Below are 25,965 nucleotides of genomic sequence, written 5' to 3'. Positions count from 1 at the left end.
CAGCACCCCAAAATATCAAAATAAAAGTTTGCCTAATTTTTCTTCAAATTAACACTTATGTACTACTTTGTGCTGGTCACTTAAAATCAGACAAAAATACGCAGTAGTTTGTGGCTGTAATGTCAGAATATGGCAAAGTGCAAGGTGTTGAATACTTCTGAATACAAATCATTTAAAGACGGTGACCACAGCAGCAAGGCAAACAGGAAGCTGAACACGTCACTGCCTTAATGTCTGTCTCATCGCTCAACGCGCCAGAAGAGATTCCCAGGAAGTGCTTGGGATTAGCCCAACGAAGATTAACAACTGTGATGTGGAGGAAATAAGTGACATCCCCCACAGCACCTGCTGGCTGCTAAGACGAGCCGCCATGCGCCGGAGTGTCGTGTGTGTTTATGGTAAAACAGCCTCCAGCATTAGAAGCAGGATTTTAGATGCAGGTCCATATGTGTGCTTGTTGGCGTTTAACGCATGGTTGAGGATGTGTGTGTATGTGTGTGTGTGTAATGACACTGCACGAGCATGCTGGTGTGGGCGTGCAGCTGGAACGATGACGTCATTGGCTGAAAGCTGCATGGTGTTGGTGGAGCTGAATGACCAGGGCTGCTGGAGATGTGAATGGAGGCTTCCAGCAGAGACCATTAGGGACGGCCGTCTTCCAGTTGCTATGGGGGCCGATAGGCTGTGTTTGGGAGTAGAGTCGTGGGGAGGTGAGTGGAGGGGGGGACTTTATACAGGGTGGGGTGGTGACTGTGCAAACTCACCCTATCAGTTCGGCTCTCGCAGTGAGGCACAGCTATACATCCCCCCCACATCCCCTCCCTCCCTTGCTTGCGCATACCTTGGTGTCATTTCTCCTTGAGGAACTCACCCATCAACATTTACATGTGCGCACACACACACACACACACACGCCAAATCTTTTAACAGTCGTAAAGCAGGCTAGTTACCCAAGGAACATGGAGTCATGACAAAAGCGGACACAAAGATTAAATCCTCAACACACACTCCTTCAATAACTATAAACAAACTAGCATGCTCACTAAAACCCTACCTGAGGTGTGGTCCTTTACCCCTATCTCTCTCTCTCACACACACAATGCATAGAGTCAACGTTGAGGGTGGGGGTGAGTGCCAGCTGCTTACCTGTCCAGGATGTCATGGCTGGACGTGGCTGTGGCTCCCAGCAGTCCCAGTGCTGCACTCCCCACCGCTGCGGCAGCCCCGCTGCCTGCCTCCATGATACTGACTCACTGCAATGAGCAGCCTGCCAGAGGAGAGGGAGGGCGGGAGGGACGAGCGGGAGAGAGAGGGAGAGGATGTGAAGAGGTAGATCAGGAAGGCAAAAGACAAATGAGACAGAAGGAATCACATGTAGAGGCAAGAGAGATGACGACGAGGGGATTGAGGGGAGGAGGAGAGGGGAGAATCAGAGGGAACCCAGAGCTGAGGGAAAGACGAGTGTTGTAGAGGAAAGAATGAGGAGAACATGAAAAGAGAGAGGAAGAGAGGGAAGGAAGGAGGGAGAAAAATAATCATGAAAATCATGAGCAGGATTTCAGCACAGTGTAAACACATGGAGGTTCTGGCACACACACCGTGTGTGAATCAACAGTTGAACGCCAACACGGGCCATGCTGCCATCCTCTGCTCTCAAGTTCCCTTCCCAACCCAGACTGGACTGATTGGGCTCTTCACCTTCAAGGTAACAACAAAGCTACAACTGCACTACATCAGACAGCTGGCATTAATTACAGGATCTACGTACATGCAGAAGCCTGTCACAAAAACCCATTTTACAGGACGGTAAATTGTCCCACAAGTTATTGCGATAAACGATAATATTGTCGTTTGGAGATCGTTTTCAAGTAAAATAATGGCACAATAATATAAATTCACCCCAGAATTGCAAGAAATTTAAATATCAAAACTAAAACACAACAACGAAAAACAAGAGAGAAAAGGGAAATAAAAACTTCATTCCAATAAAACCAGAAATAAAATGGGTGATCAAGTCTGTGTAACCAAAATTTCCCTTAGAAAACTATTCAGATTACAAATTATCGAGCTCATTTTAATTTTTTATGTGATTAATTGCTTCTTACAAAAAGCTTTTAAATGTACTTTAGTTGCATCATGAGCCTTGCACCCAAAAATAATACATATGAATTAAACTGAAGTTTAAGGTCAAACATACAACAATACTTAGACACGTCCATTAGAGTTTCTCGCCCTTCTGCAGTTGCGTAAATTCACAAAAATTCCCACATTCCCAGAATTTTTTTTCCGTACCAATGAATAATGGAGTTTACTGCACAGTGACTGCTAACTCACACCTGCGGGTGGGAGTTATTCTTCCTGCATCAGCCTTACTTCATTTGAAGTTATACTTCCAGTTCAACATGATGAGTGAAGCCATATTCACTGTTATAAATAAGCACAAAGAACCGAGCCGAGAAAAATGGTTTCCCTCTGCTCTCCATGACAGGAGGGTGGAATTGTTTTACAGGCCTTGCAATAAAATGACTTAATGAGGAAAAAAATATTGCAAACTTCCTTGTGAAAATTTCTAAAGTATCACCACAAAATCTGTGATTTTGGTTGCAAAAAAAAAAAAAACAAAATTTAAAAATTTAAAAAATCTAAACAAATGCAAAATTGTGGAACATTGTGGAGGAAATGCACATTAGTATGGATGCAGTTAAGCACATTTTCTGCTTGACTGGCCATGTCTGGTGATAAGCAAGGTAAAAAATGGGAAAATCCAATATTTTTCCTGTCAGTGAAAGAACTAAGGGCTGCCAGGTTGCTCTGACAACAATGTTTTTGGAGCCGAAGTTGACACAGACAGAGTTGGCCACTTTAAGTTTCAGTGTGGTGCTTTTGAAGATGAAGTTGGAAGAAGCACAGAGAAGTTATTAAATGGATCGCATTTTCAACATGTTTAATTCTGGCTGCAAGACATAGAGCGAGAGCAAGACTTTCAGCACATACCAGGAAGTCGGAATCTATTCCAACAAAGTTGCTCGGTTTTATTCTTTTAAGCTTTCAACTGGAGGTGAGGGATAAATCTAATTTTGGAGGCTTTGAAATGCCAACATGAATGATTTTAAATGTTTAATGAATGTCAAAACTTATCTTGCAGTTTATTTATAAACCTTGTTTTAGGAATGCAGAAGGCAGAACTCAGATGGTTGTAATTGGACAGATGAGGGTAAACAAAGTTGTTAAAAAAGAAAATGACCGACAAGAATTGGGCAGCATACACAACTGAGCTGAAATATTTTGAAACAAGACAAACACAAGAAATGATTACACTGCTCCACTAGGAGGCACAAGAAAAAACAGCAGATCATGCCACTGTCAGCCAGAGAACTGTTAAACTGTCAAAAATCCTCCCCAACATTGAAAACATGAAGTAAATCTGTCAGTCTTTCATACTATGGATGATCCTTTGGATGTAAAATTTTCATCTCAAACATATTTCATAGAAAAAGTCAAATTGAAATCAGTTTGTCTTCGCTGTAAACTAGTAAAAGTGACCTTTATAGTTTTATAGCAAAAGCCCTCACACATGCTGCGTTTACTCCTCTCTTCTGTGAATAATTAATGAGCACTAATGAGAAACTGTATCGGCGCATCTTTACTTATTTATACCTTTAAGACCAAGTTTCCTCTCAGGACACGATGAAACCTCTCAACTTGTTTCCTAAAACTGAATACTTCAGAAGTTTTACAGAGGAAAAGTAAAAGAAACCCCAGAGTAAAAGTTTATGCAGTGACAATGTCACTGGAAGTATAAACGAATCGACTCTCTGCTTGTCAATCGACAAGTTGAGCTCGTTGTTGAGCTCGACAACTTGCCGTTACAAACATTGAGAAAGTAACAGACCGGGATGATCCCCAGGTTTTCAGATATTTATCTGAAAGAAAGCATCAATGACCCAAGTTTTAATTTCTTCAAACAAGAGACACTGAGTCACCGCCAGACAGATTTTCTGGAACAAAAACAAAACAAAAAAACCCAACAAAGAATAGTTATTTTAGCCTCCAAAGATGTGCAGTTTATTCCATGTCATGTTAAATCCCATGAAGCAGACACTGTTTGGACTGGCTTTTCTTCAATTAAGAAGGTTCCATGTTTGTCCCAGCTAGCTCCCGGCTGATGGAGATGAGCGAAGCACTGCCAGGCTTAGAGTGTTTGTTAAACAGTAACAAGTGATGACGGATCTAAATTTGCTTTCGTGTTCACATGGATCCGAAAAGCAAATTTCGGATGCCAGAGATTGCACATCAGGCACAGGTGCAATCATAGTAAAAGAGTTGAAAATCACTCCTATAAAACGGACAGGAAGATCCTGCCAGAGTTTTAAACCACAATAAATATTATTGGTTGACACACATTAAATTCTTACAGCAGCTCAAAATGTGTAGCGATGCATCGATCCAGTATCAATATCTGTATCTTTATCATTTAATATATTTATGTCAGTTTAAAACAGGAAGTTGGATAATAAAAATATACATTTTCTGTATGTGAGAGGCATTTAAAAGTAATGACAAGAAGCCTGAAAAGGAGTTAATTTCTTTCTTTATATTAGTAAAACATTTTGTTGTCATATTCAGGTTGAGACATCCAATCTGATTCTTAGACATGTAACTAAGAACAACACAGGATGGCTAAACAACAAACGTTCAAGTGTTTAAAACTTGTACCATTTCTGGAACTCAAACTCACCTGCAGCCTGCTCTTTTTACCACAAGTGAGCACTATATTCACACAATTATTAACTCAATTAAGTTCAAGTCACTTGGCTTAAACAGGAGGATGGAGTCATCTTTCCTCAATCTCTCATCATCCTTATGCCTGGAATCAGACCTTACCTGGAATACCAAAAACAACATGACTTCTCCCAGGTCAAATAGTCAACAGCGTTGCCGGAGAAATTACCCAAAACAACAACATGTTCATCTGGGCAGATTAAGTAATCCTACAGGAGAGACACCAAAAGGAGAGAAAGAAGGGAGGTGATCTTCACAAATGAAGGCATCATCTTTGCTGTGATTAAGTCCAGTCCCACCAAAGCTGCACAAGATGGCACTTCATTTGTTTAGAAAGGTTTGAAACATGAGCTAAGAGTAGCTCTGGACTGCTACTCTGAGAACACACCAACACACACCGAGCTCACACTGACATAACTCCATGTTTTTATCGCGTCAGTGTCCGCCTGCGTAAGTAGGACGCACGGAACAGGGAATAAGGTGTGCGAATTAGTCGGGACAGAAGGTGTGTGTTTGCGCGTGCGCCGAGCGCGCGGCACAAAGCAGGCCGAGCTTCCCACGATCACCTGATGCAGCAGAAAACACAGAAAATGGCCGACCTTGTGAAAGGACACAGCCTCAGCTCATCTCAGAGGAGATTAAAAGTCAGGACTGAAAAGTCTTGACACACGAGGGAAAAATCCTCCCCATCATCACAATGGCAGCACAGCGGAGGAGACGCTGGGGTGATATATTTACACCCTTGTCTCACTTAACAATGTTAAGTGAGACAAGGGTGTTATTGCAGGGTTTGCTAGAAGCCGGCACACAACTCTGTTTCTTCTACTTTATGCTCTAAGATAATTTCTGAATAACTAAGTGGTGTAAAATGTACGCTAACAGAACCTATTGATTTTCAATCAACAACAAACAAAACACACATTTAAGTGACAGTTGCTCAAAGTTAAGATGACACAGATTATTCTCTGACTAAGAATAATTTTGGGGTTCTGATGTGAGCAAAGCAGAGAGAGAAAAAAAAATTGTAATTGATGTTGAAAAAATTTTAATAAAAATCAAAAAGTTTTGTTTTGATATTTCCAAGCAAGTTATCCATATCGGGGACAATAGCCAAGTCAAGGAGGATGTTATAGATCAATAAACAATGACTGCACGGAGCAACGAGGGCATGTAGTTTACTAACGTGAGCACTTGTATTGGACAGTAATACTTTGAGTCAGAGTTCATTTAAGACGGACCTCAGTAAAAAAAAAAAAAAAAAAAAAGTGCACCGATAATTGTTTCCCCACTGTTGCCAACTTTGTGACTTGAGCGGACTTGACTCTGTGACTTTTTGGACAACAATAAGTAAAAAATAAAAAGGTTGGTGTCGGCCAAAGTCGAATCAGCAAGTCATGCTTTTTAAAGATTGGTGATAAGCCCCAGAAAACTGCGATCAGGGCACCCCAAAACATTGACTGGCAAAAATTTGAAGGTGAGAGGTCAATGCACACTGGTCTGGATGCTGCATCAGAACACACGCTCAGCTCAACGCGTAAACTATAAACCTAGTTTCAGCTTGGTGGGGTGCCTCGTAACCCCTCGATGGGAACCCTGAAGAATGCATGATTAGATAGAAAATAAGTTCAGAAACTGGCACAGAGAACCGGACCACTAAAACATCAGAACTGAGCGAGTACTTTCTTTAAAATATGGCTGAATGTTTACGCTCAGCAATTAATTCAAAACTCTACAAGCACACAGCAGAAGTATTCTGGTGACAGATTTAGAGCTAAGCTGGTACAGTCTACAGCCGCAACAGCAGTTCACAGCAATAAAAGTCCGGCTTTCATAAAAATTTTTAAAAAAAACTTGTTTATTAGGAGTCACAAGTATATTCTCTAAAACAAAAGTTAGCGTCTCTGTACATGCCATCCATATGAATAGGGTGAATCTACTACATGAATAATAAAAACCTTGAAAAATCAGCAATACTGAAGCAGGAACAGATACCCATATGTACCATTTCTATACTTTTAGAACATCTGTTACTTATATACTTGCAAAAAAATACCTAAACCAACAGGAGCAGGACTTTTGTATAATAGTGCATTATTTAATTATACATCTATTTTCACTTACTGTCATTACATGAGACACCAGGCTGCCTTAGATGCAACTCTCCCAATCCCAGCCATGCCTCGTTTATCCTGCTACTCAGTGAATAGACAGCAGCTGAGTAATCAGATGCAACATCTGCTTAGTTAAGTTAGCTGTGGCTAAATTTGGAGCACGCATGTATAGTGGTAATTACAGTAATCTGTTCTTGAAGCCCAGGGGGGTGGTAGACAGGGGTTGCCCCCCACAGAAACCCAATTAAGGTTTGTTTAAAATGTGACTCCAGCTTTCTGTGAATAGCCGGGGAGAAAGAGACACAAAACCTATCAAGCTGTTGCTCAGTGTGGCATAGCAAGCAAATACCTCGCGAATGTATATCACAAACGCTCATGTCCACCTTGGGTAATCTAACCAGCTGGATCAGCCATTGCTCCTCATCCTTGGTGGGAACAAAGTCGGAGATCTTTGGACTGAACTCACCAACAATCCGACTGAAAAACAAGTGTTGAGCGCAGCCTCTCTGCCTCGACATATTGATGTGCAAATCAGCTGGTGACGTCAACCTGGGCACTTGTCAAGCAGATCCTGAAGGACCAAGCAACAGCATTCACTCTCCCGCTTCTTTCTGCATTGTTTCTGGAAGTCTTAGCGAGAGTTCGGGTATCCATGGATAGTGGAACCCCAAACTGAAAGGCATTAACCCACATAGCAGCTTCCCCACTGTGTTCAACAAAATACAGTTGCTTTCTTTGCCACATTCACTATATCTGACAAAGATATCTTGTTTTCAAATGTGCAGCCCGAGCTTTAAGTGAAGTCATGCAGGGGTTTTGCTGATTTTGTGGCTAAAGCCTGACAATGACATACAGAAGCCCACAAGCTGAACTTTATTTTCCAGGTCAGTGATTCATAATGACCAGGCAACATGTGACAGTGAGCTCAACTCTGTGCACAAGTTCATTCTACAGCAAATAAAGCAACATATTGCAACAGAACAGTGGATTCCAGTTCAAAACTGATAACCAGAAACGGACTCCTCCCACTGGTTCCATACTGAGGGTGGGAGAGCATGTTTAGGGAATTCTTGGTTTTGGATCAAAACTGTCAATATGAAGAAATTCTTGCCTAAAAGTCATCTCTTGAGGCTCTATAATAAAAGAGATAAGAATTAATATCATATTATAATAATGACTTTCACTTTGGAAATTGGACCCAGAGAACAAAACGATCAGCATTGGGTTCGATTCTCAGTTTTTCTGCTGGTAGAAACTTGCATAAAAATAGCTAGTAGGCAATTTCATCCCGATCGGCCCTGGCTGGTGAATGGCTAGTTAGAAATGCAAAAAGAAAAATCTGATGAACAAAGCATCAGAAGCATTAAATATTCTTACTGAATATTTTTATTATTATCAAGGTGTTTCAAATAAAAACACACACCAAAGCCGCCATGAGAAAAAAAAAAAAAAACTTATACGACATAATAAAAAATGCAGGATTTCCCCCAGAGCCTGGCGGGCAACCAGGCTTTGCTTGCGCCCCCCTCCAGGCTAAGCATTGTTTGTTTATTTATTATAGGGTTTTTTTTTAATACATAAACAGTACCAGTAATAGCAATGATAGTTTAAAAAGGCTCTCTGGTGAAATGGCAAAATACTAGGGCTGCGTATTTTGATCAATTCTACAAAATTTATCAATATTATTTTCCCCTCAGAAAGTATCAATTTCTCATTCGCGAGTATCAATACGTTAAATCCTACTTTGAGATAAATGTCAAATCCCCCAGGCGTCACACCAGCAATAGTCATCCCACTGCTCCCAAGTTAGCGACTTTAACACTAAATGTATCGACATTTCAGGAAAAAACTTCGGTCTTGGCCAAAATCAAAACCAGCAGGTCGGGCTTCTTTACGATCGATTAGAAACCTGCAATCGATGTACCTCTAGTGTCAACTTTCATACTACTACAATCCCATCTCTGTTTTCATTCATTTATGGGCAGTGCATACCAGTTAGATATACTTTGCAATCCAAAGAGACTTTTTAAATATCTGCCATAGACCAACAACCCTCCCATTCCTCCTTTAAGTCATCAATCATTCCAGCCGGACAGGCAATTATATTTTATTGGAACGCTGCGAGAGCAGCCTGCTTGGATCAGTATGCAGTACAATGGAGGGATAGCTGGTAATAGCTCCTCATGTCAGAGTATTTTCTCCTCATTCTTATTCATAAATCATTTTGAGAAAAATGTTCTCAGGCACATTTATCGGTTTAAGTTGGATGAAACCCTCCTCTGTGGCTATTGTGGGGGAATCACCTGAATTTATTCTTACTTGCAGCTCGACCATGGCTCTGTGAGACCCTGACATTTACAATGACACCCTGAGTTGTGTTTAATGAGGCTGGAGCTACTCAACATTCCTCCAGTTTTGTCTAATCCCACTTTGTACAGCATCAACACTGGTAGCAACCTTGAACTCATCTGCTAACAGCTTCATAGTTGTGCAGATTAGTTTTGTACTGGAATGCGTCTTCAAAACGCACAAATCCCCCTCGTAATTTGCAATGCATAAATCACAAAGTTCGCCTACAGATTACAAAAAAATGATCAAGTACGAGGACGGACAGCAGAAGACTGGTGCACAATTATTTTCCCTGATGAATCCTCCTAATTATGTGGGACATCTGGAAACTAAATCATCCAGAGAAGAAAAGGTGAACAATCCAATGAGAACTATGTCATTTTAGAAAAATGAAACAAAAAAAATGTGGGATTTGTTCTCATAAAGGGAAATGGGGGTCTCACTTCCAAACAAAATCTGGCTTGTGTGCAGTAAATGCAAACCTCTGGGAGCGCCACTATAAAGGCTGAGTTATAGTCACGCTTTTAGACTTTGGTGAACAGTGAACCCAACCTCACGTGCAATTACATCTCACACACCCAAAATGTATTCATTTTGTGTCTGCTCAAAAACACGGTGGGCTGCTGATGGACTGGCCGAGTGACCCCAATCCAACCAGTCAGTGTCACCCACAGCAGAAAATGGTTGTGGAGAATCAGAATGAAGTGGTCTAAAGAGTAAAACGCCAAAGATGATGAAGTTGTACATGTGAATAGAAGAAATGCACCAAAAAAATAAATAAAATAAAAAAATTAGCTGGTGACTGGAACTGTCTCAAGTTTTAGCCTTACCGACCCTGGCCACAATAATAATAATAATCCTAGTTCTTGTGAAACCCTAAAAACAATTTACTGCTTGTGGAAACACCAAGTGCTATGTGAGGCACTAATGGTTTAATTTGTATTTCCAGTCAGCCTACGCAGCGTGAGTTTTCAAGAGGCTTGCTCTACTTTTTCCTCCTTCTCTGTGCAACCAAACAGCAGTAGATGCTCATTAAATCCCATTTTATAGGCCTCAGCACAGCTGAAGCATGCAGAGGATGCTGCCATCACAGCTTACAAAAGGCTGGCACTCAACTGTTTGAATGCTCCCATCATTATCATTTTATTGTAACAGTCACTGTTCTTGGTGTGAATGGCCCTTTCGTCACAACAGCTGGCTTTATGAGCTGGTGCACGTCTCTTAATATTAAGCTGAGAATTTTATGAACAAGACTGAATAATCTCAACAGTAGCAGACCACATGCTTGACCACTGAAACAGAACTCTCCTTAATTCTGGGAGATCGGTGATCAGCCGAAGCAGATCTTATTCTGGGACGAGGTCTTAAAAAAAATAAAAAAAATCAACCATTGCCCAGAAATCTGCAATCCACTGTGTGAAGCATCAACAGTGACCACCAAATCCCCCTAATCACTACTGGGCACAAACACCGTTTCTGTGAAGCCATTTTATCTGAGCTGATGAAGATACAAGAGTTATGCTGGACAATAAGACCTGCCTTTAAAATAGACTAGCATCACATGAATAGACTCACAAGTTATTACTGTACGGGTCTAGAAGTACTGCACCCTGTTTCATGAATACTGAACTAGATGCTGTGAAATATATACTAAAGACAACCAAGTGAAAAATTATTTTAGATTTATGGATAATAAATGAGCATGCAGGGTAAAATCATTTATTACAAATGTCATATATTCACAGCAGTTACCAGGAAAATTGTTAATTAAAATAGTTTCACTTTAATGGGGAAGTATTATGTATTTTCCAGCCGCATAGTGCTATTTTATAGTCCAGTCAATGAACTGTGTTACTTCCTGTTATAAAAATACTGTCCATGCCAAACAGCAGAAAAAAAAAATCTAACTTTGCAAATTAATGGCTTGAAATTGGACCTCTGTCTCTTGAAGACGCTCATGCTCTTTCTGACATCACTGCTGTATTAATCTTTTTAGCAATGATTTTAACTGCTGATAAGTACCTTGTTTAATGAGCAGGTGCACAGTTCCACCAGGTGTTTGCTGACTGTTGCTGGCTAGTGTGCAGGAGATGAGGGTGGGAGGAGGGCTGCTCTGTGGGGCGAAAACTCAGAAACCTGGGATCTGCAGCTCGGAGGAGTTTCGCCCGAGCTCGGTCCACCCAGGCGTTTTGCCCACCTGAATGGTTGCCCTGGGAAATTCAAGAATTTCTCAAACTTGCAAAGAATCAAGTCAAAACCCCAGGTATGTTTTGAGCAAAGCATGTTGAAACACCTGAAAATAAAACACACAGTGATGTATGAGCAACGAAAAGAGAAAAGTATTTTATTAAAAGTATTTTTCTAAAAATGTAAAGAAAAGTATTAAAAGTATTTTTCTAAAAATGTAAAGAAAACTCCATCTTATCGAACTAAAAATGTTGATTTTGTCAGCACAACTTGATTCTTATAAGCTATTCCTACAGATTTACCTACTTATTTTTCTTAACGAGAATTTTCCCCTTAATTAAATCATTCAGCTGTCACTAAAAAAAGATTGTTGGCGCTTTCTGCAGCAGCCTTCCAGGGAATAACTCCAGGTGAGTGACAAGTGTTCTCCTGAGGCGTGGCACCAGCACCGTGTCACCGAGGAGAGGACACGACTGCATCTGGCCCACAGCACAGCATGCTGACTCACACTGACACTCACTAATAAATAAGTGATTTATCAGGGCACCTTTGACATAAATCTCCCAGAAAGTTGTGCTGAAAATGCGGGTGGGTTCAGCTGAAACTAATCCTCTGTCCAAATGAGGCATCTGTCCTGTCAGTTACCCTGGACAGCATTTAAAACTGAAAGACAAGCAAGAGACAACTCATGGTTCACTGACTGGATGCCGACGCTCTACAAACCGGCTTCATTAACTTCCTTTTGCGGCTCTGATTAATGACGAGGGCTGCATGCTGCCAGCATACGTCCAACACCATCAGGCTGTCAGCTACGGACAGGGAAATAGCCTATTTTCCATGTATATGTATGTTAGTCATCCCGAGGCGGTTCGTTTCCACAAACTTTTTAAAATCTGAAAAACATGAACTGAGAGAAGTACAGTGTCTGCCGACTGTGTATTAATTTGTTTAATACGATTTCGGGACAAATCCAGGTAGAGCTCAGGACATCTTGCAAATCACTGAGGGCACCAAAGCTGTTTAAACAAACAAAAGCTTGAGTCACTCTGACAGGAAACTCATTACACAAGCCTTCACAACTTCCTGTCGTTTAAATGAAGCTGACCATACATGGACGGTGAAATGGAGTACCAATTACCAAAACATTTATTAGTGGTGCAGTTCGGATGTAAATAATATCAGAGAGATGAGATGGATGTTGTGTTAAAGTTGAATATCACGGTCTCTACCATAGACAGAGCCAGACTGAATACACACTGTGATAATCAACTGTTATGTGGAGAACATCAAACACTTTATACCTCTAAAGACCTGACTGTAGCTTCTGTGTAAGATGAAGTGAATCTAAATCCATCTGTATTCGTTTGGTAAAACCTGATTGCTTTGTTTAAACCTGGCCAAAGGTCTAGAAGAAACTAGACTGAATGAATCTGGAGCACCTTTTGTAAAATTACTTCAACAAGGTAAATAACATGCTTTTCAAATTGAACATGTTTTAGTCTGAAAGGTGTCCCTAGCTCTCATGAACTACAGCTTCCAGTTCGACAGAGGAAAAGCATGTTGTTCCTCAATTTAATGTTTTCCTGTAAAAACTAAAGATTTCTCAGCTTTTCCTGACCGATGCAGGTCTCCAGTTTTGAAATCTGACCCGATCCTCTTCTTCTTCTTTTAAGTAGCTCTGAATACAAACCGAAAATGTAGGTCTTACAAAGTTGTTTTCATTTATGTTTTGAGGCACGTAAGCAACTGATTTCATTTAGCAAAAGAGAACACAGGCCCATAAACACTATTGAAAAATTGTATTGTGTTAACTTGTGTTGTTTTTGAGTGATATCTAAATTGGTTTGATGTTCTGAAACTCTTAAGGGAGATAAACATGCAATGAAAAAGGAAATCAGGAAAACGGTAAAGGCTTTTTCACACCACCGAACGTTATAACTATAGAACACAGTATGTGTACCAACAGCACAGAAGTTGGTAAAAACCCCCGTTTAACTGATTCAGCTCTCAGTTAAACCTTGTTTCTCCATTTTCAGATCATCTCAAACTGACCAGGTCAAATGCTCAGAGAATGGACTCCATCCGACAAAAGATATGCTGGCCAAGAGACGCACCTATTAACCCACTTTTACCCCCAAAGTTTACCTCTGGCTTGTGGCCTTTAGCTTGTTAACTTCTGTTTCTGGAGGCAAAGCAAAAGAAAAGATTGTTCCTCAATCAAGCAAACCATCTTTGAGATTCCATGACTTAAGTGGGTTTCCATCCGTTTTATACTCCTTTTACTGTGCACAATGAGCTATTGTGTCAGCCACGCAGGGCATAAGATGGTCTTTGTGAAGCTCTCTTTCGGCACAGCACTCATTAATTTGATTTAATTTGGATCATTGTCACCAAAATACTTTAAGACTGATGACTATCCTTTACAGACACAGCATTGTCCAAAACTACATGTTTTCCTGTGGAATGCATTTAACACTTACCAAGTCACGCACAGCAAGAAAGAGGTTTTGGCACACGAGACTTGAAAGACCAGAAAAAAGACCTTTGTGCTGCTGTAGGCCCAATAAATGATCACTGATGTGGTTGCTTAATTTCCAACAGTCAACTTGTTACGTGTTGTTGCCGATTACACTTCTCCACCGGAGAAAACATGCAGCCTCAATGAGATTAACTGCATTCAGCTAACACGGCTATTGAACCGTAATTTATTCTCAAACGTAAAGAAGCTGATCTCAAAATTTCTAATTTTACCCAGAGATTTTTTGGCTCGGTTACAATCTGCAGTAAAACTTTGACCTGCAAAACTGACTCACGTTTCTCTTTAGAACTATAATTAACACCCTGCAAAAATATTTCTTTCAAGTCTTCATGCTGTGAGTGGCCATTACTTATTTATACAAGGAGCAGAGGAAACATCCCACCATGTGTGTGAGCAAAGTCCATGTGATACACAGTTTTACCCTTTTAAAATAAAATTAAAACAGACTTGACATTTTAAACCGTCTTTCGGGATTAGCAGAATTAGCATGATTAGCATTACCAACTTTAAATATCAGTCTCCACAGAACTGAAACACTTTATCTCCGAGATATCTAAAAGGTTGCCATCATTTCCTCACCCTGTATATTCGATCAGAGAGAGGCGCAAAGAACACCATGGCGTAACTTTACTGTAGTATGTCTAGCCTTCAAGGTTTTTGCCAAGGTTGGATGGTGATGCAGTGGGCAGGAAGCATCTCTGACAGAGGTCAGTCTTTCAATCAACCTGAAGAAGCCACTGACTCAATATTACTGCTGGATCGCGCTCTCAGAACCATGATGTCATTCTAACAACTCACTGTCTGAGCAGCAGAGATATTCCACTGGAACATGAACTGTATGGCATCATCCTGATAATCCACCTCATTTGATGCGTTTCATCTTCAAGTCTCTGTACAGCCACATGACTAGAAAGTCGGGCAGAGAGCCGTTGGAGATGGGGATATGATTGATGGAAGAAATGGCTTTGTTGTGCCAGTGCAAATCTGGTTTTGCCTAGGAGTAACAATAAATAATTGTTTGTGGCAATTATGAATACAAGTAGAAATTTAGATCACGTCAGAGAACCACCTGATTATCAGGTAACTGGCCAAACATTTGAATCTCTGATGGTCTACAAATCCCAGCTACAGTTAGAAATTCCTCCTCTCTGCTTTTCATCTTTAACCAACATGATTACTGATGCACAAAATATATGCGTCAACAGCAGCCGATATTAGTCATATTTACGCTCTTAGTTGAATATATAAGGCCAGGTTGATTTATATATATACTTATATTTATATATATATATATATATATTAAATATCAGTTATGGGCCATGACAGCAATATTAATATTGGAGATTGATATCGGCCCAAATTGTACATCAGTACATCCCCATCATAACAGAACCAAAGTTCTGCCACCATTACTGGTGCAAATGAAATCAGTCATTTCAATTCTATAAATGTCCTGTAACAAATAATAAAACGATAGCGCAACTTGTCTTCTTTCTTGCCTGCTGAATGACCTATAAACACCTACTGGGTTTGTTCTGGAAACCATTTCATGATGTCATGAAGTTTTCTAGTTGTTGTCAATGTAAACCAGCCTGCATGGAGTGAGGTTGGTAGTATAATCACTACCCCCAGCAACTTCAGTTGGGCTTTTTTTTCATAAACTCATTGGGAGCTGATGAAGAAAAAAAACAAAACAAAAACAAGAATGGTGCCATGACCAAGCAGTTTGTTCTGCCTCCGTTTAAATGACATTAACATCATGTGGGCTGTGTTGTATAATCCAACAGACTGCAAAGGAAAGGTCATATACTATTAGACATCAACTGAATTGAAGGCTACTTTACTCATACTAGCAATTTCTCAACCATAACTCAAGCGGACAAAAGACCCGGGTCATTGGAGAAGGCGTGTTTAAATCCAGTTCACGTCAGTCCGTGCCGGCTGGTTTCAGTAGGAGCCACTTAGATGTCGCAGGTTCCACTCGAGACTATAATCAAAGTGAGACACAGGCATTATGATTCTCCTTCAGTGTTGTGTTTTTATCTACCTTGTTATGCTAGTCATTCGATGCCCTCTCCAAAGCCCCCTGTCTCCAGTCTCAGAGGACCGGCCATCAGCAGTGACCTTGTTAATTCTGTTGATAAGATGAATACAGCCCGGCCACAACGCAGTGTTCGGTGTGAGAGGCGAAAGCTCTCAAGTTCTGACTGAGAAACTGGAGAGTTTCTTAGTGTAACTTAATCTCTGCTGCTCACTGAAGCATTTTAACAACTATATTGACAACACGCACTTTGGAAAAGATTTTGCTGACATTGTCAAATTGTATCAGCACCAAAACTATAGGATGTGGAACTTTATTCTTTAGCGTATAAATTAATTTTCAAAGGAATAGTCCAATGGCTTGACAATAAATCAATAGCAATAGATATACATATCACATTACCAATGATCAGTATCAATAGATAATACATTGAATGGAATATTCAAATACATACAAGCACATTAGAGAGAAATGTGCTTGAGCTTATTTGATGAGAGCAGGAGTATTGAATTCATAAAAATAATAATAATAAAAAAAACACTTTAGAAGACCCTCACCATTAACTCAATGTACATGTTCCTAATATTTATAAAACTCAAATATGCTAATAGGAGTATTTAAATTCCCTACATTTAACTATGAGAAAAACAAAACATTTGGCTTGCTAATTACCATTCTGATTTCAATCTCACACTGAGTGCATCTTTTCTTAAAACAACTTCTGTTTTTTAAAGTGTAATTGTGATGAATGCCGTTTCCCTCGCCTTGAAGCCACCATGACACGACTACCAATATTCCTTAGCAGAAAACAAAGTCGGTCCACACATTAAATCTGCCAAAAAAAATAAAACCCTGCTGCAAATCTAATGTGTTCCAGTAAAAAAAATGTAAATAAAAAAACTAAAAGTATATTTTTCTTCAACTAAACAATTTGTATGGAAGATTTTAAACAAGAGGTAACAGCATTCTTACTGAGGCTGAAAGATTCCTAGCATCAGGAAACATGCTTTACCACTTCAAATACTCTTAAAAGTTGAAAACATTCACTTCAGATCAACACACAGAGGACATAGAGCAGATAAATGCTAAACAGCTGCTCAGATGAGTCAGTCTGCTAAACATAGCTGTGATTGGCTGTACTGATGAAGCCATGTCACTGATAGGCCGGTCCCTCCAGTCTGAATGTGCTCAGCGTAACAAGACTTAAAGATTGTGACTATTAATCTGTGACAACAAGAAAACGTTTTTTTATGCATAAGCAGAATGACTGGCAGAAGTTTAGCAACGACATGACAGGTGTGTTTGATCTAAACGCAAGAAGACAGACATCGCATCCATCAACCTAATTAACAACATGGAGGTGAAGAAATGTGGGTTTGTATGACCTGCCATTCAACCTGAAGCTGGGGGCCGCTAAGAGCCCCGAGGCTTAAGAGTCTTGTAGCTGTAAACGGGGCCACTAAGCAGGCTCCCCCCAGGACCTGGAGTAGGGCTGCATGCACTGATATCTAATCCATGATGGCACTGAAAACCGTACCAAGTGTTATTAAGGGGAGTTACAGTTAGGATTTAAAACCGTGGCTGCACAACACCATGACTGGGTAAAGACAAAAAGCATTTTTCAGCTGGGTGAAGACCTGATTTAAAAAAACGAAACGAAAAGAAAAAGCAACAGAGATTAGTGAAATGTCATGTGAGAATTGAAATCCCAGCTCCAAAAAGCTCGTTTTGGTGTTTCGATTTTCTCTCCTGCATCCCATCTGCTGGACGGAGGGCCGCAGGGCTATCGTGTAACAAAGGTCAGCGCCGGCCTGAGCTCAGCACATCCCAGCTGCACACATACTCATTTTACAAGTGTATCAATTATTGACTGCAGTGATGTCATCACTAGGTGACCTCTAAAACTGAGACGGCTACATGTTTGCTGAGAGGGAAATGTGTTACCGGTACCTACACCAGACAGAGGAGATGGTGACGGATCAATCGTTTCTGTCCTTTGGATACATGGCTGAGGCCTGGAGATTCTAATCTACTGATATAAACATCTCATTACTCCGTTTAATTCATTTTACTGAACTATGATCCTGTAAGAAATGGAGAATCCAACAGAACCTGAAACATTTACCGGATGAAAGTGAAGATGTGGCATCAAACTGCTTTTCTAGCTGTGGAAACCTAAACCAGTTCTCTCAAAACATCCAGAAGCCAAATATCACAAAGTATTACTTTTTTTTTTTTGGCCAGTTTAACAATGAACTTGGCATGAAACATTTTCATCTAAACAAATGAAAAAGTCTGGAAAGGGATGTAAATCTTTTTAGATTATTCATATTTCCTTTGACAAAAATGCCAGCTACTGTACTAATTTGTTTTGGGCTCGCTTGAAGAAAACTGAAAAATAAAAATGAATCTATTCTTTCATTCAGCAGCTGCACAAAATCAGCCACACTTTGGACACCTCGGGTTTACGGGGAACTCTCAAGTATTTACTAAAATTTGTATTATAATTTTAACTAATCACAAAAACATTAGAATCAACAGAAAAATAATTAGAAATAATTTGTCACATTTTCCTCTTTCATAAGTAGAACACAACATTTTTTTGCCATCAAAATATGAATGTTTTACGCGCTTATCGCTGAAATGCCACCATCAGCAGATTCTTAAAAAAGGAAACAAGATGAAGTCACAGTGCAAAACTATTCCACCTGCCATGAAGCACACCCCTGATCCCAGTGCAGTCACTATTCAGAAAGGAGGTGCGCAAGAGAGACACATTCTTCAGAGTTTATGTTCCACAAAATCCATTGCATCTCTTTACTTTCAGACACAAATAATGTGTTTTTCGATAAGCCAGCACATACAGCAGACACACAAAGGAGATGTGTTTCTGTAAAGGAACGCATCTGGCTGCTTTGGGTTGGGAGTAGAAGACCGGCTGATCAGAAGGAGCACACTGTGCTGGCACAGCATCATTAGAAATGGTGACCTGGTTTTATTGGTCCAGTTTCTGTGTTCACATATTCACACAGGTCAGAAGTGTGTGTCATGGTGTGTGTGTGTGTGTTCGAACGACCCATTCGGTTCTTCTTTTGAAAACTTTTAGCAAAATGCAAATGAGCCGATTAAACGCAGCTCCATTCTTAACGTTTCCATCCATTAGGTTTTATTGAAGCCTTTTATTCTAATAGTTGAGAAATGGCTCTTCTTGGCGCTGATTTTTTCCCTCCTTGATTATTCAAAGAAAGAAGGATCCCTTCAGGCATCGAGACATTAACATTTTTCATCCAATTCAATAAAAAGGGGAAAACTAAAACCGAGGCAGCACACACACTTTTCAACCGCTGTAAAACTGCTGAATGAAAACATGAGGGAGGAATATTTCAACCCCATCCTGACAGTTTCCAGAAGTTCCACGGCCTTGTGAAAACCTCCAGTTCAATTTCCACTCGTCTTGGCAAGGCAGCGAGCCCAGCGTTCAACAGCGTTGGTTTCCCTGACATCCGCCAGAGTGACTTCACACAAAGCTGCCGCCAGACCAACCCTGAAACAGAACTCCCGTTTCTCAGATCTGATGTGAGGTCGGAGTGGAAATACCCTGGCAACCAGCTAATCGGCGGCGGTGTCAATGCCAGGATTGTTTACGCAGGAATGGAATCTCTTCTGGGAATGCCGCGGCGGCATCGCCGCGACTCCGCAGTGGGACTGGAGCAAGGCGCTTCTGGAGTCGGCAGCAGCGAGATAACCGGCAGGCAGAATTAAGGGACAAGAAGCAGACACAACAACGGCTGGCTAACCTCACATATATGTGGCAGTGTCTGATGCAGAGGTCAGAGGTCGTGTCTGGCTTTGTCACTGGCAAACGCACACAGACAAAAAGACTGTTGAGAGTACTAATGTTTTATGCACAGATGAGAGCAGAGGGCTGAACACAGACGGTGTATCCACGCACTGATTTAAATTCAAAATGCTGAATTAATTAGACTGGTAAGGTGAGCTGTCACACTGTATGATCAATTGTTCTCTGTTTACACTCTGGGTGGTTATTAGGTCAGTTGTACTGCAGAGGACGCATTTTATTCTCTCAGTTAACCCCAAAAAAGACCTGAACATCAGAGGAAGTGGAGGTGAAATTTTGCCTTTCTTAGGAGAAAATATGTTCATCAAGGTCCCTGGTTCAAACCCCGGCCAGGTGTTCCACTTTTTTCCACCTCCGATGCACATATCTAAAAACATTGGAAATGTTTTTAGATATGTGTTTTTCACTTTAACCTGCAATATTCCTGTGAATATATGTTTTTAGATATATTCACAGATATTAGTATCAGATCAGTGCATTTCAAGCTAGTGTTTTTTCTGCAAGCTCTCAGCATGTTCTTTCCATGCATGTGCAGCTTTCTTTCCTGGTACTCCAGATTTCTTCAACAGTCCAAAAAATTTATATAATGCAGGGAGAAAATAAAATACCTGGGATTTTTAAAAAATCCATACGAAGTTTAACTTTAGGCAAACTAAACTCCAGAGAAGCAGCAGAGATCCAAATCTGTCGACTCTTCCCTGTTCAGCTCTCACTGGAACTGAAAACTAGGTTTTATTTTATTCAATGCAAACAAGAAAAAAAAAACCCTGTGAGCTAACAATATTTTTCAGCTCTTGAAATTAACAACACGGTTTCTGACTTTGAGCTCAATAAAAGGGCCAGTGGCTGATTACATCAGTTTCTCCTGTAAGTATCAACCTATCGTCAAGCTCCCAAAATGAAGGAAATTGGGGCAAATGTTTTGGTGCACCTCATGTCTTCTGCAGGAGTCAGAACACAAGTTTCAATGTCAAAACACACAAAAATGTCGAAGCAGTTCTGATGTGACACCTAGAAACACAAAACGTCAAGATGCATCATTTGATTATCTCCGATATAAACAAGCCGACGGAAATCAGAATAATCCGAGAACAAGGAAGGCCAATTATGTTTCTGACGCCGTGTCAACTCCATGCACTGTGCTGCAACTTTACCTGTCCACAAATAAAACTATTTATGTGGCATGATTATTCTGCTGGATGCGAACAGAGAGGGAATAATCCACAGCACAGACAAATCTGTCATCAGATAAAGAAAGAAAAATCAGCATTTCCAAAGCCCCTCCGGTCAAATTACTCAGGATTATCAGATTTCTTGAGTGATGCTACAAAGAATCACATTGCAGAGAATAGGTCCGTACACACTGCACTGCAGTGTTCCTGCAGAGATCCGTAAATGTTTGCCGTGGAGCATCATGAATGCACAAGTTGCAGGAAGAAAAGCAGAAAACAGCTGCATTATTTCTTCATCTGGAGAGCAGAGTGCTGGAGTAGAGACTCATACCAAGCAACAACATGCTGGGAATGTGGAGGCTGTTGCACAAACGCAGGCAAGCTAGGGATGTTTCTCCAAATCCAGACAAGCACACACACAACCTGATGCAGGCACATGTTCCACCAAGAACTGACCTATGACCCTGATGGAAAAATAGTTGATGATCTATATTGTCAGGCTTCCAGGTCCAGAGACGAGTCTATACAATAACCAACTAGTCATTCTGAGTGATTAGAGGATGATGGATGAAATAAGTGCACGGTTCCCACTGCGAACCCGATGGAAACCATGTAGTTATGGCATTAGAAGAAGTGTAGAAAGTGTCTAACTTGTAACCCAGCCTTCAGAAACTATTTCTTGGCTGGTCAAAGAAATTCAGTTGAAATTTCATTGAGTTCTGAACGGTAAGTGGACTGAATCTGCATAGCGCTTTTAGTCATACTTTGCACTGAAGGCATTTTACACTTTGAGCCACATTCACCTAATCTCACTCACAGACAGGTAAACATTCTAAAGGTGCAGCGATTAATCGGCCCCGATTTATGGGTGGTGATCAGCCGATACACAACAAACCGATTTTATCTGCCTCTGCAAAGGTCTGAGAATCAGTCACTGTCTTTATCTCCACCCTGAGAGAGGGCTCACTCCCCACCAGATCATGTCTGCTCCGGCGCAGTTATCAGTCAATCCCACTGCTGCAACTTTATCACTATTTATAGGGACTTTTCAGACAAAAAAAAAAAAGTCACTATTGGCCCCCAAAAAATTGACGTGGCAAGTTAGGCTTTTTTAAGATCAGTGATTGGCCAGAAAACTGCAATCAGTGCACCCCTGATACATTCATTCACTAGTTCCATTAATCATAAAACTGTGGATTGGAATTACGAAAGTGAGTTCACTTAATGGAAACACGTCAATTTAGAAAAACTCAAAGGTTTTTTGTGCTCGCACCAGAACTGCAATGGAAACACTTTTTTTTTGCATCACACAACATTAACAGCTAGATAATGTTACTACTGGCAGAAATGACAAAGACGAATTAGTAAATAGGGTGATTTGTTTTTGTTCTTTTCAGACAATGTGCAGCTGTCTCCACCTCAGCTCTCACAGCACTGCACTGTTCATAAGAAGTTATGCGTCATTCGAAAGTGTTGAATCCATGGCTCTTCTGTAAAATTGCAGACTACAAAATCCCCCAAACCCAAGTCTGTCATACATAGCCGCTGTCAAGAATAAGGAGTTTGTCACTACATCGTCTGAATAAGACTCCTCTGATTTCTGATAGACGATGCGTGCTAGCGCCATGGCTGAATTATATGTTCTGTTTACATCCGTCACTGCTATGTTTGGTGTCTTATCGCGTGAAAAAGTTCATTCATTTGTGGTTTTAATTGCGTTTCTTATTTAATGGAAACACCTCAAGTGCAAAATTGTCTATTTTACCATTGGCAGGATACAGATAAAGATCTGCACACACTCAAAATGGCAACACAGCAACTGATGCTCAGTAGGCAACTTGGGCCCAAGTGCTGAGATGCTTATCCAAAGCTCCTCAGTTTCACCAAAACACCTGCCAGGTTGAGGACTGGACTTTGACTGGACCATCAGACCACCCTGCAACAACTCTGCAGTCAATCAGTTAAACTGGGAGCATTGTGGCTTAGAGTTGGTAAAAACAAATGACAGTAAAAGATTTTTTTTTTTGGGGCCTAGTCTGTTTTCAGTTGAGTCTGAGTATAAACACTCATTGACCTAAAAACCTAGCTTGTGTGTGTGTATATTCTCCCCCGTCAGCTGCCGGATTGTGTAGTTAAACAAGCATTTAAGCCTTCCATGCATGCATCCTTACAATGTAAACCAATATAGGGAGGGCAGGTTTTAAAAGACCATGGGAAATGTGGCTCAGATAACAAGAAAAGAGCTTTCAGGCACGCCCATGTGGCTAAAACCTCATCTGGAATCCAACACTTCACATCAAATCATTTTGAAACGGAACAACAAACTGATCCAGTAGATCAGCGTGGTACTTCTGACTGATCCAGCTCTTGGGAGGTAAATAATCTCAGTTAATCCAAACAATGTTTTTATTTACAGGTATGGAGGAAAGAAAGTACACCCTCTATAGGTTTTATAAGTGGGTGCTATGCAAATGGCCTGACCCCTTTCGCAGTTCATCCAGCCTCAAATATCCAAAATGCATCGGTCATTATTGACTGAAGAAAGACGAAACTAAAATAGAAGAACTTAGTGCATCCTCTGATTCATTGCATTTGACAGAAACAGCTGAAAATGGCTCTTCTTAAGGGGACATGCTTTCTTTTTACCCCTCCATATTAAGTCAAACTCCTTCAGGCTTCCTGTAAGTGTCCTAACATAAATTGACATCTAACATCCAAACTGAGGTCTGAAAAGTCTGAGGTGTTTTCTTTTTTTTTTCACTACTATTATTATTATTTCAAGGAGTGTTACGCACTTTGATTTTGGGATTAATTTCCTAGGAGGTTCACTTCTAGAAAAATTAGCCACTATTTTTCTTTTTATCTGAAAAGGAAATCTCCTTGAATGATGACCTTCAAATGGTTCACAAATGATCTGTTATCCCTCACTAGAGGGAGGTAATACCTTTGTATTTCTTCCTTGGTATTGTATTAACTGCGAGTTCCACACTCCATCACTGGTCCTTGAGGGACACCGCCCTGCGTGTTTCAGATGTTTCCCTGCTGTAACACATCTGATCCTGATTGCAGTTCAACATGTTAATCACTCATCAGTTGGAGATTGGGAAAACATCTAAAACATGCGGGGCAGTGTGAATTGAGGACCACGGTCGGAAAACTGAAAAATTCCCTGCTGTTCTAGGTCGGTGTACAGTCATATACGGTAAACTTGAATATACATCCAGGTGAGTCTTGTCAGATTAAAAGTATATGTCGAAAATAACCTTTAAACGGGCATCAAACATACTTTTCACTAAGCACAAGGTTGTGGTTTTTTTCTACTGGTCTGATGTTATTTTATGTGTTATGTTCTTATTAGCTGAAAGTAAAGTCTTTCAAACATCTATCTGGGTGTAATTAATCTATATGATTGTGTTTCACTCACCAAATGTTCCTGAAGTCAATGTGCTTTTCGATAATATTCGAATCTAATGAATGAGTATATCTGTGCGCCTGAAGCGTTGATTGGAGATGCTAGGCTAGGTGGATGATCACAGATTTGCCATAATGTTCTCCCAGGTCAAACATAAAAACATTGACAACCCCGCCCACTCCTTAAATGCATCAAAACGGATCAGAATCGGTTACGATAAACGATCGAAGACACGGTGAACCCATCCAGAATCGACCTCCTGTGCAAGCGGCACGACTAGTTTGGGACGACGAGTCAAGATTTTAGAGTGAAATCATTGAACATCACCTGCAACCGTCACGTGGATAAACTTGTGCTAAAAGAAAAGCGCCGATTAGCGGTCAATCGATCCTCCTTTGAACCGAGGACCGGTGTGCCGTTCTCTTTGGTTTCTGGGGAAACGGGAGCCCCCCACAGCCCCTCCCTCCCCTCGAGCCAGTCCGGCTTCGGCCGTTCCTCCCTGACACGCACGTGCACTGTATCATTAGCTAACTCCTCTCTGATTCTCGCATCATTTTGTCACAGAGGAACGACAAGAGCACACGGCGGGAGGCTGGTGTTGAGAAACGTGGTCGGAGTACCTTGAATTGTCCGCTCCGGGCTGCGGTCGCTCTACCGCCGTGGGGTGATGAGCTGTTGGTGGGGTGATGAGCTGTTTAGCTTTCGCTGTCTCCGCCTGGCGTTTCACCGCTGTTTAAGTCCCTCGTCATCACGGCTTAGCCCAAAACGCGACAGGCGCAAAGTGCCTGAGCATATTCCCCTGAAAGTCTCCGGACTGGGAGGCAAAAACGAGGAATAATTTAAAAAAAAAAGGAAAAGAAAAAAAAAGCGCGCCACGGCTCACATTCACAGCGAGTTTAGTTTCACCCCAAACAAAAAAGGAAGAAGAGGCTCGCTCCACTGGGGCAACAAGGCGGACAGGCGGCGGTTTCTGTCAGTTACTGTCGCTATTCGGAGGAGGGGAAAAAATCAGGAATGCCGTCTCCTCCGCCTCGTTTCATCCCATTCATAGCGACACCCAGCAACTCGCAGCAAAGTCCTGCCTTTCCCCGGTGCCCACCGAAGCCTGTTCCAGTTTAAAACTTGTCAAAAGCCAGTCCGGCATGTGCTGCTCCGCGGAGGGAGAGAGAGCACACCTCGGGCTGGATACGGACTGGAACAGTCAGAGCAGGGGGAGCAGCGGCGCTATCTCTGCGCTGCGTTCACGGCCTGTCTGAAACTTGGGGGGGAATTAACCCACCACACAGACGTTCAACTGACAACCGCTGAAGTGGTTTAGATGAACTAGGTTTCGTTGAAAGCGCCACTGAACACAAACAAGATGTCCATAACAGCACAACATATGTGGAGGAACACATTGGATGGTGAACACAGTGGATTTGTGTGGGTAGAAAACCGACTGCACTTGAATTAAACGAGTTAAGTTGCAGGGAAATCAGAGCTCAGTCAAGATTCCAGCTCAGTTTAAAAGCTG

At 41.1% G+C, this 25,965-nt stretch overlaps 1 protein-coding gene across 1 annotated transcript in view; it reads right to left on the bottom strand.

The window, feature by feature from the left end:
* The window catches only part of LOC129370586 (rho GTPase-activating protein 32-like), an 88,663-nt gene extending 63,001 nt beyond the window's left edge, over window positions 1–25,662 (bottom strand). Inside the window, 2 exon segments of the mRNA XM_055046666.1 lie at window positions 1,147–1,446; window positions 25,073–25,662. Of these exon segments, the coding sequence (XP_054902641.1) occupies window positions 1,147–1,241 (95 nt within the window). The 5' untranslated portion in view covers window positions 1,242–1,446; window positions 25,073–25,662.
* Window positions 25,663–25,965: the final 303 nt, after the last annotated feature.

Source organism: Poeciliopsis prolifica, unplaced genomic scaffold (genome assembly GCF_027474105.1).
Source record: "Poeciliopsis prolifica strain line A6 unplaced genomic scaffold, Auburn_PproV2 SCAFFOLD024, whole genome shotgun sequence".
Taxonomy (NCBI): Eukaryota; Metazoa; Chordata; class Actinopteri; order Cyprinodontiformes; family Poeciliidae; genus Poeciliopsis; species Poeciliopsis prolifica.
This window is presented reverse-complemented; position numbering and strand designations above follow the sequence as displayed.